Genomic DNA, 15,353 nt, shown 5'->3' on the forward strand with positions numbered 1-15,353 from the left:
TTTCTTTGTATATGACTCTCACGTAGCACATTTATTTAGCATGCTAACTTTATTTCCCCCACCTCGGTCTCCTCTGTTAAAATTCTGTATTCTGGTTTTTATAGAATTATTATTTCCACTATGCTTATTTCCATTCTTTAACCACATTAACTGTGGAGGTTTATATACTACTTGCTGGTTCCATTTCTGCATAGGATACAGAGATCTGGCAGGACCTCCCAGGGAGAAAGAACTAAATTTGATCACTCCTTTATATGTCCTGTCAGACAAAAACCCAGATCACAGTGACTGACTGGCATTGCTCCTGCCCCCACACCACCACCGTCCCCCAAAATGACTTTGTCTTCCCATAATAAGGATGGCATAAACTTGGACTGAAAGACTTCCTTTCCAATTAATGGCATAAAGCTTTTTTCATATTCATTACTCAATTTGTACTCCCAATATTCCTGAAAGATTGAAACAGGCAGCTTATATACTTTCACTCACTAAGTCTAAGAGGGTGAAGTTAACATTCATAATAAAATGACCAGCATATATACACAGACACCAAACTTTTATATTATGTTAAAATAAGACTGCAGTAGGATTTAGCTCAGGTCTTGAATTCAGAAAACAAAGCTTTAAAACATACTTTCTCTATAAACTCATCTTCTTTGTTGCCATCATTTTTTGTGATTTTATATTATTACTTCAATACAGACTTCATTATAAGGATCTGAATCACAGTAGAGAATCTGGAAAAAGTTCACCAAAGTACACAAGAGGGCTGAATTGAATTATGAAATGGCTTCACTTGATAAAAGATTGCCCAAGTAAACAAACAGAGCAGAGTTCCTTTTCAAAAGGAAAGTCACTTTGTCTCCATAGAATAATATATTCATTTGTTCGGTGCTGTACATGCATAAGTAAAGTAAATTATAATTACACTTTTGCCTGGAATATTTTTCCTTAATTCTGTACATTGGAGGCAATTTAATTTAAGCTTTAAGAGGATTAAGGTTTATCAGTGTTGAACAGTCTTTCATTGAAGAAAAAAAAAAGGTTGGGCTTTAGAGAACTGAGTTAGTCTCTACTTAAGAAAAGCAATGCCCCCTGCCCGAACAATGGTTAACAGATGAACTTGTGGGCAACTGGATATGGAGTATGTGTCCCAGACATCTTGTTTTGAGTAGATATTACCTTAAAATTATTGAGACATATGGTAAGTATGTTGTTGGCTTTTAAAGAATATCTTGGAGAGTTAATTATATCTTTGCCAGATGGATAGCACTAGTTTTTCAACACAATTTATGAAAACATTCATTTTATAGATATTCATCTTAAGATTTGTGAAGAAAGTGATCATCTGATTGTAACAATTTCACACATCATAAACTGCTGCATTGTATGTCATCAAAGTTTACTTCAGAAAAATATTCAGAGATATATATATATATGTATGGGCATATATATGTGTATAATATATATACATGCATACATACATATATATATGTGTGGTCTGTGAATATTTTACATATATATTGCTCGGTACTGACACTTCAGTTACAATCACTACTATAATCAAAAACAGACAATGTTCTTTCTGTACTTTATTCTTTAAAATAAGATTCATCATTAAAATAATAAGACTCATTGATGCTGAGTGAATGAAACTCCCCCTTTCCCAAATTAAGAAGGAATTATTACTACAGTTATCAAGAGGAAATGAAGACCTCAGAAGGAGACCTTCTGGTCCCTTAGAGGTGGAGGCATCACCTCCCAGGTTCCAGGGCCTAGTCTTGAGCTTCACAGGCCCAGAAACACTGTTTTCTCATGGTCACATTCTCAAGGACTGTCTACTGCCAACCCAACTCACAAGAGATTATAAAGGCATTTTGTTCACCACTATGTCTACACACCATAGTGTCTACCCATAGTAGATGGCCAACCATTATTAGGTAAGTAAATGAAACATACAGAAAGAGAAACAAAATTTATTGATTCATAACAAGGCATTTTGTCCTGTTCCCCAAAATGCCCACATCTACTATTCAAAGTTTCTAGAGGTCCAAGACTTCCTTTTCTAGCCAAGATGGAGTAACAGGGACTGGATTTACTCTTCTGCCTGAAACAGCAATAACAAATACATGGAACTATATTTTTCAAGGCACTGGACATTAGACAAGGAAATGAGAAACCTGGAATTGCCCCACAGTGTTAACTTGGAATTCCCTGTTGGAATTGCCATAGTGACAGGCTGAGTCTGTGTCCCCAGGCTTCTCCTTTGAGATCCCAGTTTGATCCTTAATCCCTGGTAAAGACAGAAAGTCAGAAAGAAAAGAAAACAAAACACAAAAACACATCTTCACACCGGAAGGGAACAGGGCAGCGCCCAACATCTCCCAGAACATCCCCAAACCCAGTGTTCAGTGGTTCCAAATGAGGCTTATGAGCTGTGAGTCATGAAATCAATTCAGTGGGTCACTAGGTGGAAGAGGTCATGACCAGCAATTTTTTTAATGAAATAGAGTAGAAACAGAGTGCATTACACATAGTAAGGGTAAATATTGCTTTATGGCAATGTTTTGTTTCAGTTACAAATATGAAAAGACTACATTCTTGCATGTGTGTATGCACTGGGTAAATGTTTTTTATGTAGTTTGTGGTCAAAAGCATTTGAAATCCTTTTCCTTGAGGGACTCTGGGCTTCCAGGGCTAGGGAATGCAAGAAGACCTCAGCAGCAAGAAAACTTTAGGGCAAAGAATCTCTCCCCAAACCGTTCAGTTATGGCTCAGAACTAAGTAAGCAGAGAATCACTGTTGAGGGTGCACACAGGCCTTAGAGTTAGACTTAGGGGGAAATCTCAGTGCTTCTGCTCACTAGCTACAAGGACATATATATAAAATGAGAATCATGGTTTTCTACCACCTGTTACCTGATGATGTGTGGACTAAATGCAGTAGCATGCACAAAGGCCTCACCATATTTCCAGTACCACAGCAGGCTGTCATGCATGATACAAATAACCATGGTGTCTGTGGTTTCCTTAGTAACCAAAGAATGGAAACTAAGATTTTCAGAAAACTTCCTATGTTCCAGACATGTCAGGAACTCTTACTTGAGTTTGCTTATTTGAGGATTTTTCTAGAGGTAGGTTTTGTGTTCTTGAGGGCTAGAAAGGTCAGCGACTTGCCCACACTTTCACAGCTAAGCCGTATAGTCAGGATTCAGCTGCAGGACTGCTCCTGTCAAAATCCCAGCAGGTGACCATCAGAGCATAGTGATAATGATGGTCATAAAAAAGGAAGAAAAAATGACTTACCATTAAAGACCACGTTCCTTCCAGGGTTAATGGTTTTTAGTGCATATATCATCAAAACAGCAGTGTTCCTAGTTGGTATTATTTTAACACCAGGCTAGTTTCTGGGTTTTACCATCCACCAGAGTATTAGACCAAAAAAACAGGGTTTCTCCTTGCTTGTTTCCTGCTGCGTTCCCCATGCCCCATGCCCCTAGAACATAGGAGGCTTCCAATAAATATTTGTTAAGTAAGTGAATGAATGAATCTCTGTTCTAGAAAAGTCCACATACATAGTTGATCTAAAGAAGCATGGCCCAAAAGTCATTCCTAGGTCTTTAAAAGAATCAAAATCTATCTGGTGATGTAATGATTTTGGGGCTGTCCAAAGATTCATTAGAGCCATGTCTACATGGGACTACCTCTTTCTAACAACAGAGTATTATGTGGCTCCCAAATGTACCTTTTTTTTTTCTTGCCCCATTTTACTGGGCAAAAAAGTAATAGGGTAGAAGACCTCCAAAACCATTAAACACTCATGCCAATTCTGGGCCCCCAGGAGGACCTAAGGGCCTTATCAGCAGTGATGGCAGCTGCCAGCGAGACACACAGCAGCAAAACATCATGATCAAGCAGAGTTGCCCAAAATCTAGGATATAGGAAAAGAGAAGAAAAAAATATATTGGAGGCATATTATATGAAGTGATTGATTAGATTTGCCTTCCTAGAAAGTCATTTGCAGAGAATATTATATTAAACATCATCTACTGAAGGAACCAAGAAAATCTGCACCATCATCAGATTCTAAAGGAAGGAATAAGCATCTCTCTTCATTCAGGTTGAGGACAGTTTTGCTCCAAGTCGTGGATGGAGTAGATGACCTCATTGGTTCCCTCTCTATTTTATTACAGTATCATCATCACTGAGTGTTTTAAAATCCCATGAAACAGTAGAGATACACAGAAATGTAAATGCAAGTTAAAGCTGAGAAGTGGATGTCTCGTACAAGTGGGTTAGAAAACTGGGCCTTCCCTAGGAAAGCAGTACATTAAGAAAACATAGGAGACCAAAGATTTCAGGTCTCCATGCCTACGATTTTGAATCACTGCCATAAAAAAGAAGTCTATTGATGTCTGGGGAAACTGAAATGGTCATGGTAAATGGAAGTTGTATGGTTCACTTACTGCTGCAAAGGATTCCATCAACTCTTCTGTAGGTTATTATAGCTGCATTTGAAAATGTGAATGTTAAGGTAAGATCCGATAGCAACTGTCCAAGACTGGATTAAAATCTCTGTTTGATGGCTTACCATTTTTTTAAGTGCTGGTTAATATAATGATTTACTAAAGAAATTTGAGTCAATTAAAGGTTTTGTTGCAGGAAATTATTATAAATCTCTGGGTTTGGTTTTGTTTCACAGTTTTTCACCTTTGAGCAATACAAGAAATTGCTAGGATATGTGTCACTGTCACCAGCATTGGTAAGTAAGAGTATTTATTATACTTAAGTGTGTGAGTTATTTCATAAAGCAAAATCTGGAAACAAAAACCCTTTTGATTCCCCAAGCCCAGCTACTAAAATATGCATTTGAGTTATTCAATGTTCAGCTACTTGTTGAAAGCCATCTTCCTAATAACTCACAATTTGGCTGTTTTATAGCTCCCATTGATAAATTTATGATAATAATGATATGTGTAGAAAGGCCCATATGAGATATGGACAAGAATATAAAATAAGGAGTACATTTGTCAAAGACTCTTGTAAAGCCAAAACATGTATATGTTTACATACATATTACACATACCTATTTATGCAAAAGCCTATATACCTAACATTATTTCCCAACATTCACTCTTCCATCCTTTGCTTAAGGTGTAGTAAAAATAAGACTCCAAGTCACTCGGTGGTCAGATGCAGACTGAAGGGCCTTTTATAGTTGGGGAGAATGGTGATCTTACAATGACACATCTCAGCTATTACATAAAAATCACTTAGTAATTTGAACATTTCCCAGTGCCACTCCTCTCCTTCTTAGTGACTTAGCTGCTTGTCACAAAACAAATGAAATTATATTGACCAAATACGTTGCATAAATATTGTACAGAAAGAGCTCCAGAAAAAGTAAGTGCACTAATTTCTCCCTCCAAATCTGCACAACAAAATGAAACAAAACAAAATCTGCAATGTACCTTCTAGCCTCTGGGAAAAGCCCCATTTACCTGCCGAAATGTACCTCAAAACTCAAGCAGAGAAGCAGTGTTCTGAGCTCCAGCTCTTTATTTACTTTACTTGTAAAGGTTCACTTCAGAATATTTACTCTGCCAAATAGTCTGTCCAAGAAGAAGTACCTGTTATTTTTAAACCATACATGTCCCTTTTCTAGCAAGGATCCTATTGAGAAACATCTTGTCCAGCCTCCTGCCTAAACAAGGTGGCTGTGAGGTGGCCTTGTAGGGAAGACGTGGTAGCATGAATCCTAAAATTAGCTATGTTTTTTAATTCCTCAGTGTCTTCCCTTAATGTCACTCTTAACTTTGAAAACATCTTGGCCATGAGAGGATTAAAAACTGTCTAGCAAGAGACAATAAAATTTGGACTCCAGAGGGCCCACTGGTTGTTCTTGTGTCAAGCATTGCAGCCACATGAGACACTGCAGTTTTTCAGATTCTCCTGAGAATTGAATCACAAAAGCATTTGGCCATTCCAGCTACTATAACCAAGGGCGTGCAAACTGTGAACAGTTTCTCTCTTTCCTTAAACTCATTCATTTCAGTTTCTTTTTGATATAGCTAGACACTTAAGCAGCTGTTAAATGTTCCCTGGTGCCCTCACAAGAAAAGCCTAGGAGGCTGGGAAGCCAAGAGTTACTGCTGATCTCTGGAACAATTTAAGTAACATGATCTGCTGATAGCTGATCAATTCTTTTGACAAGGGACTGCTGAACACTAGTTCTGACAACAAATGTAGCTGAGTTTATAAAAGAACAAAAAAGTGAATTACTTGGAATATCACATATAGTAAGTAATAAAAACCTGAACATCTGGATTTTAGCTTTCTCAGTCGGAAGAGTTTGGGACTAGTATATTTTTTCCCCTCATTTGGCTTCCATGATGGAAGCCTGAGATAAATGAATAAAATATTTGGTCTGTTACCCTAAAGAAATATGTTTAAAGTTGTAATGAAGGGCCATGAAAGGAAAAAATCATTAGTTATTCTCTCTCTCCTAGAACTGTATACAATACCATTCTATACAGTTTTATGTGCTACGAGAACAGTGGTTCTTGTATAGCACCTTACAAAGGGCTTCCACACATTACTCTGATTCTCATAATAGCCTTATGAGGTAGGGAAATTAGATATTAATGACTCCATTTTACAGATGAGAAAACCGTGGCTTATAAGAGGCTCAGTGGTTTAGACATAGGGCTGCAGCTAGCACATACTGTGCCTTTGTGTGAATTATGAAAAGGTGCCCCTTTCTCCTGGCTGATGCCTCCCCAGGGCAGTGGCTTGGCAAGGGAGGCGCAGGCTGGATTTCAGCCTACGTACACACCTTTATCTGGGCACAAACTACCACACACAGCAGCTCTGGTCACGCAGCCTGTAAGTGGCAGAACCGGGACCTCAAACCAGACCTCCTGGCTCTGGATCTTCCCTTGTTCCATCTTGCCTCCCCTTCTAACGTTACAGAACATTCCTTTCTCTTTTCTCTTTCAGTCTCCTACTTTGAAGAAATTAGAGACTTCTACTATGTTATCTGTTCTTTACTCTTCACTGGCTTTTTTTTCTCTTAGTCAAAATAATGCTACGTCTTCTGGTATTACAGCTTCAATACCAAAGAATTAATTTTTTTTCAGCATGTTTAGGAGATTCAAGGCTCTGTTTCATTTTATTTATTTATTTATTTTGTGTGTGTGTGTGTGTGTGTGTGTGTGTATGTGTGTGTGTGTGTTTAAATTGTTGTGGTTAATTTTTATACAGATTTTCTGAAAAACCCTTACGCGGTCTACTGAGAGGAAAATTCTAGAAAGTTCTTTCCAGTTGCAGAAAGTCTTAATAGATAGCAAATAAGAACCCGACATATAGTTATCCTTTGATAAATATGCCAGATTTTAGTTGAGCCCTTTAGAACAACCTAGCCATTTCTGCGCTCAGCTTTTATTCCTCAGCTTCTAAGTCTAAAAGAATAGGGTAATTATCAGTTTTTTTAAAAACAGGCAAAGAATGCATAAAAAATAAATTTTTTTTGTTATTGTCTAGAATTGTGACTCTAAGAATACAGCTTTATATTTGAAAGTTTTCAGCTACTGTATTTGGTTACCTGAAATCTAACTTTTATAAAGATTTTATTTGTGGTTCTGCTCCTTAGGTTTTTTTATATGCTCAATAAATGTATTTAAGTAGATGTTTTAAAAATGAAGCTCTCCTGTTAAAGGTCCAACTGTCTTCTATTTGTTACATGTACAGATGTTTCAGTACCCACCTTAAATCAGTAAAACAACTTTTCTTTTCATTAAAGGAAAAGTCGTTGATGGGGCTATGACATTTTATTTTGAATTGTTAGGATGTAGTTTGTGGCTTCTGTAATTTCTTCTTCATGAATTGTCAGCATCTAATCAAGAACTGAAGCTGTTTAGTAATGGTATATGTGCGTTTATGTGTATTACTCCATTCTCAACATAACATTGAGCTGCATCGTGGAATGAGAAGGATGCTTAACCCAGGACACATGATAACTTGTTTTCAAGTATTGATTGATTAAATTTTTCTAGACATTCGCCATTGCTGGATTGGGATCTGGACTAACGGAAGCCATCGTGGTTAACCCTTTTGAAGTAGTAAAAGTTGGCTTGCAAGCCAATCGGAACAAATTTACAGAGGTAATCATTCGTTTTCCTATTGGTGAGGCAATGTGAACAATTATTTTTAAGTATGTATATATAAAATTATAAAACCAGCTCTTATGCACTTGTTAAAGCCATAATAAATTATTAAGGAAGTAGCATAAGAAAAGGTCAAATGTCTTCCACAAGGAAACTGTTAACATAAATGCACTGAAGTCTGATGGACAAACACGTTTACACATTTTTATTTTCGAGTTATAAGGTAATCTATAATGACTTATTTGGAAATGTTTTACCTACTCTTGGCAAAACTTCTGTTTCACATACTACAATAGACTAGTAAAAACTACTGAGGTAATAATACTGTGCTTTAAAAAATACTGTGAAGTTATTTTTTAAAATTACCTCACTCTTTTCTCCTCTCCACCCGTTACCCTCCCCCAAAGATTCAGATAGTCTGTCAAGCTTGTCTTTTGGTTAAGTCTAAATGAGCAAGTCACTAAACCTGTGTGGACGTCAACACTTGGATGATGATGGGTTCTGACATTTAGTAACTGGTGCATGATGTTCCATGAAGACAGCTTCCCTCGGTGTGTGCTGCCTTCACTTCCTTCTACTTGCCTAATAGTTCTCTTTAAACCACCAAATCCAACTGTTCTTGTTTTATCTTTTGGGTACCCAGCACAAGGCAGGGAAAAAAATAACGGCACTGGCATTCCAGGTCCTTTGTTAGCATTTTACTATGATTCCACAACAGTGTAAATTGGTTTGGTGTATCTGCTGCCCTGAATCTCTCTGTAGGATAGTTCCCTTGCCTACTGATTAAGCAGCTGCTAATGGGTGGAGACCCCTGTCGCTCCCACCCACTTCCTGCCTGCGGGTTCTGCCTGAGAGCACCCAGAGGCTTCTTGACCAGGCTTGCCGGGAAAGAGAAAGGGGCTCCAGTCACCCGTGGCTGCAAGGCCTGAGGAGGACAGGGCTGGGCTGCTACAGCAGATGTTCTCTACTCAGATGAAGTCAATCCTAATTAAGGGAGAAGTTTTTTTTTTTAGCCTCAAAATGTCTTAATTAATAGAGCACTTCAGAAAAGGTTGAAATCCCTGTATCACCCTTGTCTTTGGTTCTCTATTGGTTTCTCTCTGTTCTTCCTTGGATGAAGGAAAAAGGTGGGAGGATTAGGAGGAAAAGAAAAGAAACACTTCACAAATGCCCTGTCAACATGGTGCATTTAAAACAGCTCCCCTGGAATCTGCTGATGGAAAATTTGATTTGTTAGGCTGGGAAAATGACCAGCTAAAAGACAAGTTGGGAGTTCCTCATCCCATGCTTCATTTTACCCATTGGCAAGCTTGTCTTGGGCCAGCAAGGAGCGGGCAAAGGAATACACAGGCCTTCAGCCACAGTCCATGATAAAGGCAGCGTCTAACCAGCGGGACGCAAAGGGGACAGAGCACCAAGGAACACTCACAGGAGTGAAAATAATGAGCTATCATGCACCCCTGTTCATTCCTAATGTTCTTTTTCTCTCCCCTTTCCTCAAGGAGACTCTACACTGAGGCCAAGTAAGAGCTACTAATATTTTGCATGTGCTAAGGCTTGCTAGAACATGGTAAACGCCCCTCATGAGGTGGTATCCCCACACCGGATGCCGCATGTGTGCGTTCCCAGTTCCTTTACATGAGTGCAGTCTGAGCACATTATTTAGGTATATGCAGGTATTTTTTTTAAGTTGGGGAAAAAGGGAGTCTTGTTTGGGTCATTCCTTTTGTAGAATCCACTGAACTAGATTCACTGTTAGACATTTACTTAGACAAAATAAAATCTTTTTGGTACATGATAAAATATTTGCACTATTACTTCAACCACTCAGAACTTAGCAAAGCAGGGATCCCACACCAGTCACCGTGTTAACATTTATTTCCAGCAACTGTCAGGTTTCAGTGGCTGAACTGAGGTAGCACCTTATGGGCAACACTGATCAAAGAGAAAAGAAGTGATTAGTACATGATCACCCAGCATAAAGTAACAGGACTGTGCCTGTTGCAAAAAACAACTGAGAGGATGAGATGACATGACAAGAACAACAAGTTTGGATCTAGTTATTTCAAAGTAACTAACGGTCATTTTGGGCAGATATAGCTATTTCCTATGCCTTTTGTCTAGGACCCATTAACTCTGAAGTCTTCCTCCATTGACTAGAACTTTCTTTTATCCAACAAGGGGATACCCTTTAGTTAAACTGCATCTGTGCTGAATTAATCCAATCGTAGTTGTGCCCACTTCAGCATTTGTATGGCCAAGAATAAGTACTGCTTTCTCACTCTGAGCCTTTGTAGGCTGTCAAGAAGTAAGGGGGGATGGGAGAGAGGAAAAGGAAGAGAAAAAGAGAAAAAGAAAGGAATTAATGCCCCATGCATTTAAATATTACATTTTTTAAGAAAAAAGAAAATTTTAATCCAAGTATAAACATAATTCATATTGTGTTGGTAAACAACAAAAACTGTATTTGTGTACATACACATAAGCATATATACATATAAGTGTACTGAAAGTGGTCTAGACTCTAGAGCAGTGCTGGCCAATAAAAACTGAATGTGAGCCACATTTTTAGTGCTATTTTAAAAGGTAAAAAGATTTGTGAAATTAATGTAATATTACATTTTATTTAACCCAATATAACCAAAATATTATCATCTCAACATGTAATCAAGATCAAAATTATAAGATTCTTTATACTCTTTTTTCATACCAGATCTTTAAGTCTCATGTGCATCTTAGGCTTACAAGCACATTTCAGTTTGAACTAGGACATTTCAAGTATTCAATAGCCACACGCGGGTAGTGACTTCCTTATATGACAGTGCAGGTCTAGAGCGATTCATACAAACTTTCTAACTGTGGTCACCTCTGGAGAGAGGATTGGAAGGGAAGTGTTTGAGGGAAAGGCTTTGTGTAGTTGAGTGTTTGACATGAGAATGTTTTCAGTATTGTCTGTGACTATGTACTTTAAAAAGTAACACCGCTCATTGTAGAAAATTTAGAAAATACAGAACAGTACAAAGAAAAGTATGTAATCCAAATAAATGTTGTCATGGCTCTACCAGCTCAAGCCCACCTTTGGGGAGAACCTTCTCAGCTGATCGAGTGGGAATGACCCGCTGGCCTGTCTGAGGGCTCAGCCTTGTATGACTCAGGTTCTGTTACTTCATTGATGATAGCAGAAATCCCCATCTTTCCCTGCACTCTACTTTCTTAGGAAGTTTAAACCTTAGGTGCAAATTATTGAAGAACATATATAAACAGAGCTGTCTAGAACAGGAAGGCAACTGACAAACTGGCAAAGCAGGCCCAGGGTTTGGGGAAAGATAGAGCCATCATGCTCTTTACCATTTCCTAGTGATATGGCCTTACTTGCATTTCCCTCAATGGTAAAATGATGGTGATCAGTCCAAATATCTTGCAATAAGGCATTTCTGTGAAGTGGTTGGAAACACAGGCCCTGGAGGGCAATCTCAGTTACTAACTATGTGACAGCTGCATGTATCCTCTTTAGTTAGGGAAGAGTAATATTTACAGCCATATTATACGGGATAATGAGGGTTAACTGAGACTTGTATGTAAAGCTGTCAATACAGTCTGACATGTAGTGACAGTTTAATAAGTGTTAGTGGTTACTATGGTTAGTATTATAAAAAAAATAACAGTATTATTTTTTAAATGTGGTTTTTATGAGATTTTAAGTGTAATAATACATACAAAGGTCTTAGAACAGAGCCTGGTACATGGTAGGCACTCAACCAATGACAAGTATTTCTAGATGCAAGAAACACTTGTATTTTATATGATCTTATAAACCATATGTTTAAGTAGAGACAGATTTATCTCAAGATACTGCCCCAATTAATACTGAGTAGTCACAGCTGACTCCAGTTCAGGGTGCAAAAAACAGCTTCCTAAGCAATGGTCAGTCTTCTCCTTCAGTCCACTTCAGACCATTCTCAACTGCCAATACCATCCATTCAGCCAGCATTCTTTATCAAGCCATAGGGCTGGCAGCCTAGGAACCGTGCCTGTTGGCAACGTCTTCAAGCTCAGGTGCAGGCCGCCTGTTATCCACAACAACAGCTGGGTATCTGTTTGCTGTAAATAACTAGCATACAGTAGCAGTAGTTAGAGATGAAACCAAAAACATTTGAAGCCACTTTGGAAAGAATTCTACCACAGTCAAGACATTCTTCCTCGAGAATAATCATATAAATCTAACATGGATTCTTGATCAAGCCTTCGTAGTCACTTCACTTGGAGGTTCACTGTCACTGTCAGCCGTCTCATGCAATTGTAGCTACCAGTTGTGGTGGGACACTAAATGGAGGGGCTACACATGGAAGAGCCAGATGGTTTGACAGCACATTAAAGAAAAGCAGAGCAGTTCTCCGAGAGGCTTGTTGTGCATGTGGATGATTCTTGTTCTGCCAGTAATGTGCATTTCTCAGGCAGCTTGTCTACTGTTCAGCACTTCTGCCCTGTGTCTTAGATATGAATCACCATGGTTTCCTACATGTAACTGTGGATTTTCCTATTTCATTAGCCTGAGGAGGTGAGTCAACATGGTCCTTTAAACATGAAAGTCTCCCAAGAAGTTGCTGCAGCTCAGAGGGCCTCTGCAGTGGAAGACAGCCTAGAGCAACAGTCCTCAGTATGACTCTTAATATTATACTTAAAGTTTTGCAGGCAGTGATAGAGTGATAAAGATGGAGCCAGAGGGCTGCCAGGGCCCCAGCACACACAGCATCGTTGAGGAGGAGGCTGTGAGATGTGGTAGATACCCGTTTGGCCCTGGAGGGAGAACATGGCTGGCAAAGGACCAGAATGGGACCCTCAGAATCATGGGGTCCAGGATAAGGACCCCATCTAGCTGGGGTCCCAGGACAGTACTGGCTGAGAGCAGAGGCTGTGTGTGTTATGTTCTTGGAGCCTAAAGTGCAATTCCCATTTCCCAGGAATGGCAAGTACTCTGCTGGTTCCAATTGGCTGGCTTCTCCCTCTGTGGTCTAAGACCAATTCTAGCCAGGCAGCAGGACAGTACCCTTAAACCATGCCTTCCCTCCTAGGTTAGCCATAAACTATTCCAGAAATTTAAAGGACACTGTGATAATTTGGTCCCTGATACTTCCCTCATATCCTTCCAGTTTCTGTTGAAGTATTTCAATAGGTCTGCTTGTCTTGCCTCCACTTTTTAAATTACCACCGTATCAGTCAAAGACTATAATCCCTGCCACACTTCCTCCAATACCAATACCAGAATCTTGGCCAGCATCTTAAAATTCACAGTGTATAGAGAAAACCGGTCTCTAATTTAAATATGCTTGACCTTCTGCGGGGAGCAAAGTAATCACAGCTTTGTCATGCTCCGGTTTGGTTCAGTGGGTGTAAAAACATGTTCAAATAAAATCGGGATAGACCCGAATTTGCCCCCGTCCTTCAAACTAAACCCAAGCAAAGTGTTGTTCTGGTCTGTAGCCTCTTTGGCTTAGGGGTAGGCTTGCCCGAGGATTTCTCTACTGGACCTGGTTGGCACATCCAGTTTTGCCAAAGGTGTGACTTTGTAGCTTGTTGTCCTTATAGGACCTTTCTCCCCTCTGACTGGGTGCATTGTTTTTTTATATTGTATATTTGTAAGAACTAGAAGTTGCCTATCAGTTGTGCTAAGCTAAGCCGTGTTCGGCTAGCATGCTCTCTGCAAGCCTGAAAAATGTGAATTCCTCCCCAGGAGCAAAATCTTGTATGAATTGTTTCCCAGTTTTTCTCTCCACTTTGAAATCTACTTCAAAGTTATTATTTGGCCAATGGGTTATGTTTTCCTTCCCTTGAGATCTATAGGATTTGCCTCTGATGTGTAGATGGGGCACAGGTTTTCCTTGTATTCTGTCATTTTTATCTATATTATATATGAACATAATCAATCATTCTCACCCCATATGAAACTAAACCTTTAGGAAATAGCAAAAGCCTATTTCACCTCTACTTAGTCTTTAAAGATGTTCAGCCCAAGAAAGGAATAATTAATTTTCTACCTCTGCTCTATGGTTATAACTTGAAGGATTGATGAACAGATAGCAAATGTGTGATTGATGATAGAATCTTTAAAGAGAGGGAGTTTTTAAAAGTTAGCTTACAGTTTGATTCCGGTTTTGGATAACACCACTAAATACAGTTTTACACTTTATCCTGGGAGCTTAATAATCAAATAGAAACCAATTAGATCATATATATCGCAAAGCCCAATGATTACTGTCTCCATTGACAATTAACACATGTTTAAGCTTAGTTGTATTATGTAGAGACTGCATAAAGTGAATAGAAGAACTGTTATTTTATGACCATTTCTTTCAATGAAAGAGAGAAGCTGAGTCACGTGGAGAATATCTGGCTGTTTAAAAGAGAGTGTGAGAAGCCAGTTTCAAGCACATGTCAGCATTCGTGATGACGTATTGAGTTAAGTTCAAATTTTTCCTGCATTACTCTGTGAGACACTGCCTGGAAACTGTTCAGTGCATAAATTATTTATTTCCAGTCTATGATTCTTGTGGGCAGGAAAATGAATTATGTATATGAATCCATTCCTATAGTTATCTTTCAACAATACCTAAGGCAGCAGTCAGGTTACCTCTCTATTATCATTTACAGAAAATAGACTTCAATCTTCCACTCTGCTGCACCAGGAACCCTAGATTTTTACTTTCAGAATTGAGACTTTGATGTCATGGCAATGTCTACCATTTACAGAACATCCACTGTATGCCAGATACTATGCAAGATGCTTTAATGGTTTTTCCTTTATTTGATTTTCAAATTAATATAATTTAACAAATTACAAAATATTAATTTTTTCACAAATCAAGTAATACAGAGCTATAAGGAAAAAACACTTGGTGATTTTTGCCTATACCTCCCTCTAATCCCATCACTTCGGTCACTACTGTGCATCCTTCCACCTGTTCCAGTGCTCACACACACACCTGATACTTCAAGTCCTCCCATTACCCCTAGAAGTTGATGACTTATCTGTGCTTTACAGATAGAGAAAATAAAGCCCAATGAAGTGAGTTGCTCTAAAGAAGTGAGCATTAGCATAGAGGTCTCCTGCTAGTCAACTACACTGCTTTCATAGGAATAAAGAAATGTGGATAATTAAGAAGCCAAAGGGAAAATCAAAAGTGTTTCGGGA

General features: G+C 38.7%; 1 protein-coding gene across 3 annotated transcripts in view; it reads left to right on the plus strand.

Annotated features, from left to right (window-relative positions):
• SLC25A21 (solute carrier family 25 member 21) overlaps positions 1–15,353 on the plus strand; it is a 459,850-nt gene that overhangs the window by 410,059 nt on the left and 34,438 nt on the right. For all 3 annotated transcript variants that reach the window (XM_073211337.1, XM_073211336.1, XM_037025530.2), the window contains 2 exons: positions 4,702–4,761; positions 8,054–8,161. In XM_073211337.1, coding sequence (XP_073067438.1) covers positions 4,702–4,761; positions 8,054–8,161 — 168 coding nt within the window. The remainder of the gene's footprint in view (positions 1–4,701; positions 4,762–8,053; positions 8,162–15,353) is intronic.

Source organism: Manis javanica, chromosome 8, assembly GCF_040802235.1.
Source record: "Manis javanica isolate MJ-LG chromosome 8, MJ_LKY, whole genome shotgun sequence".
Lineage (NCBI taxonomy): Eukaryota > Metazoa > Chordata > Mammalia > Pholidota > Manidae > Manis > Manis javanica.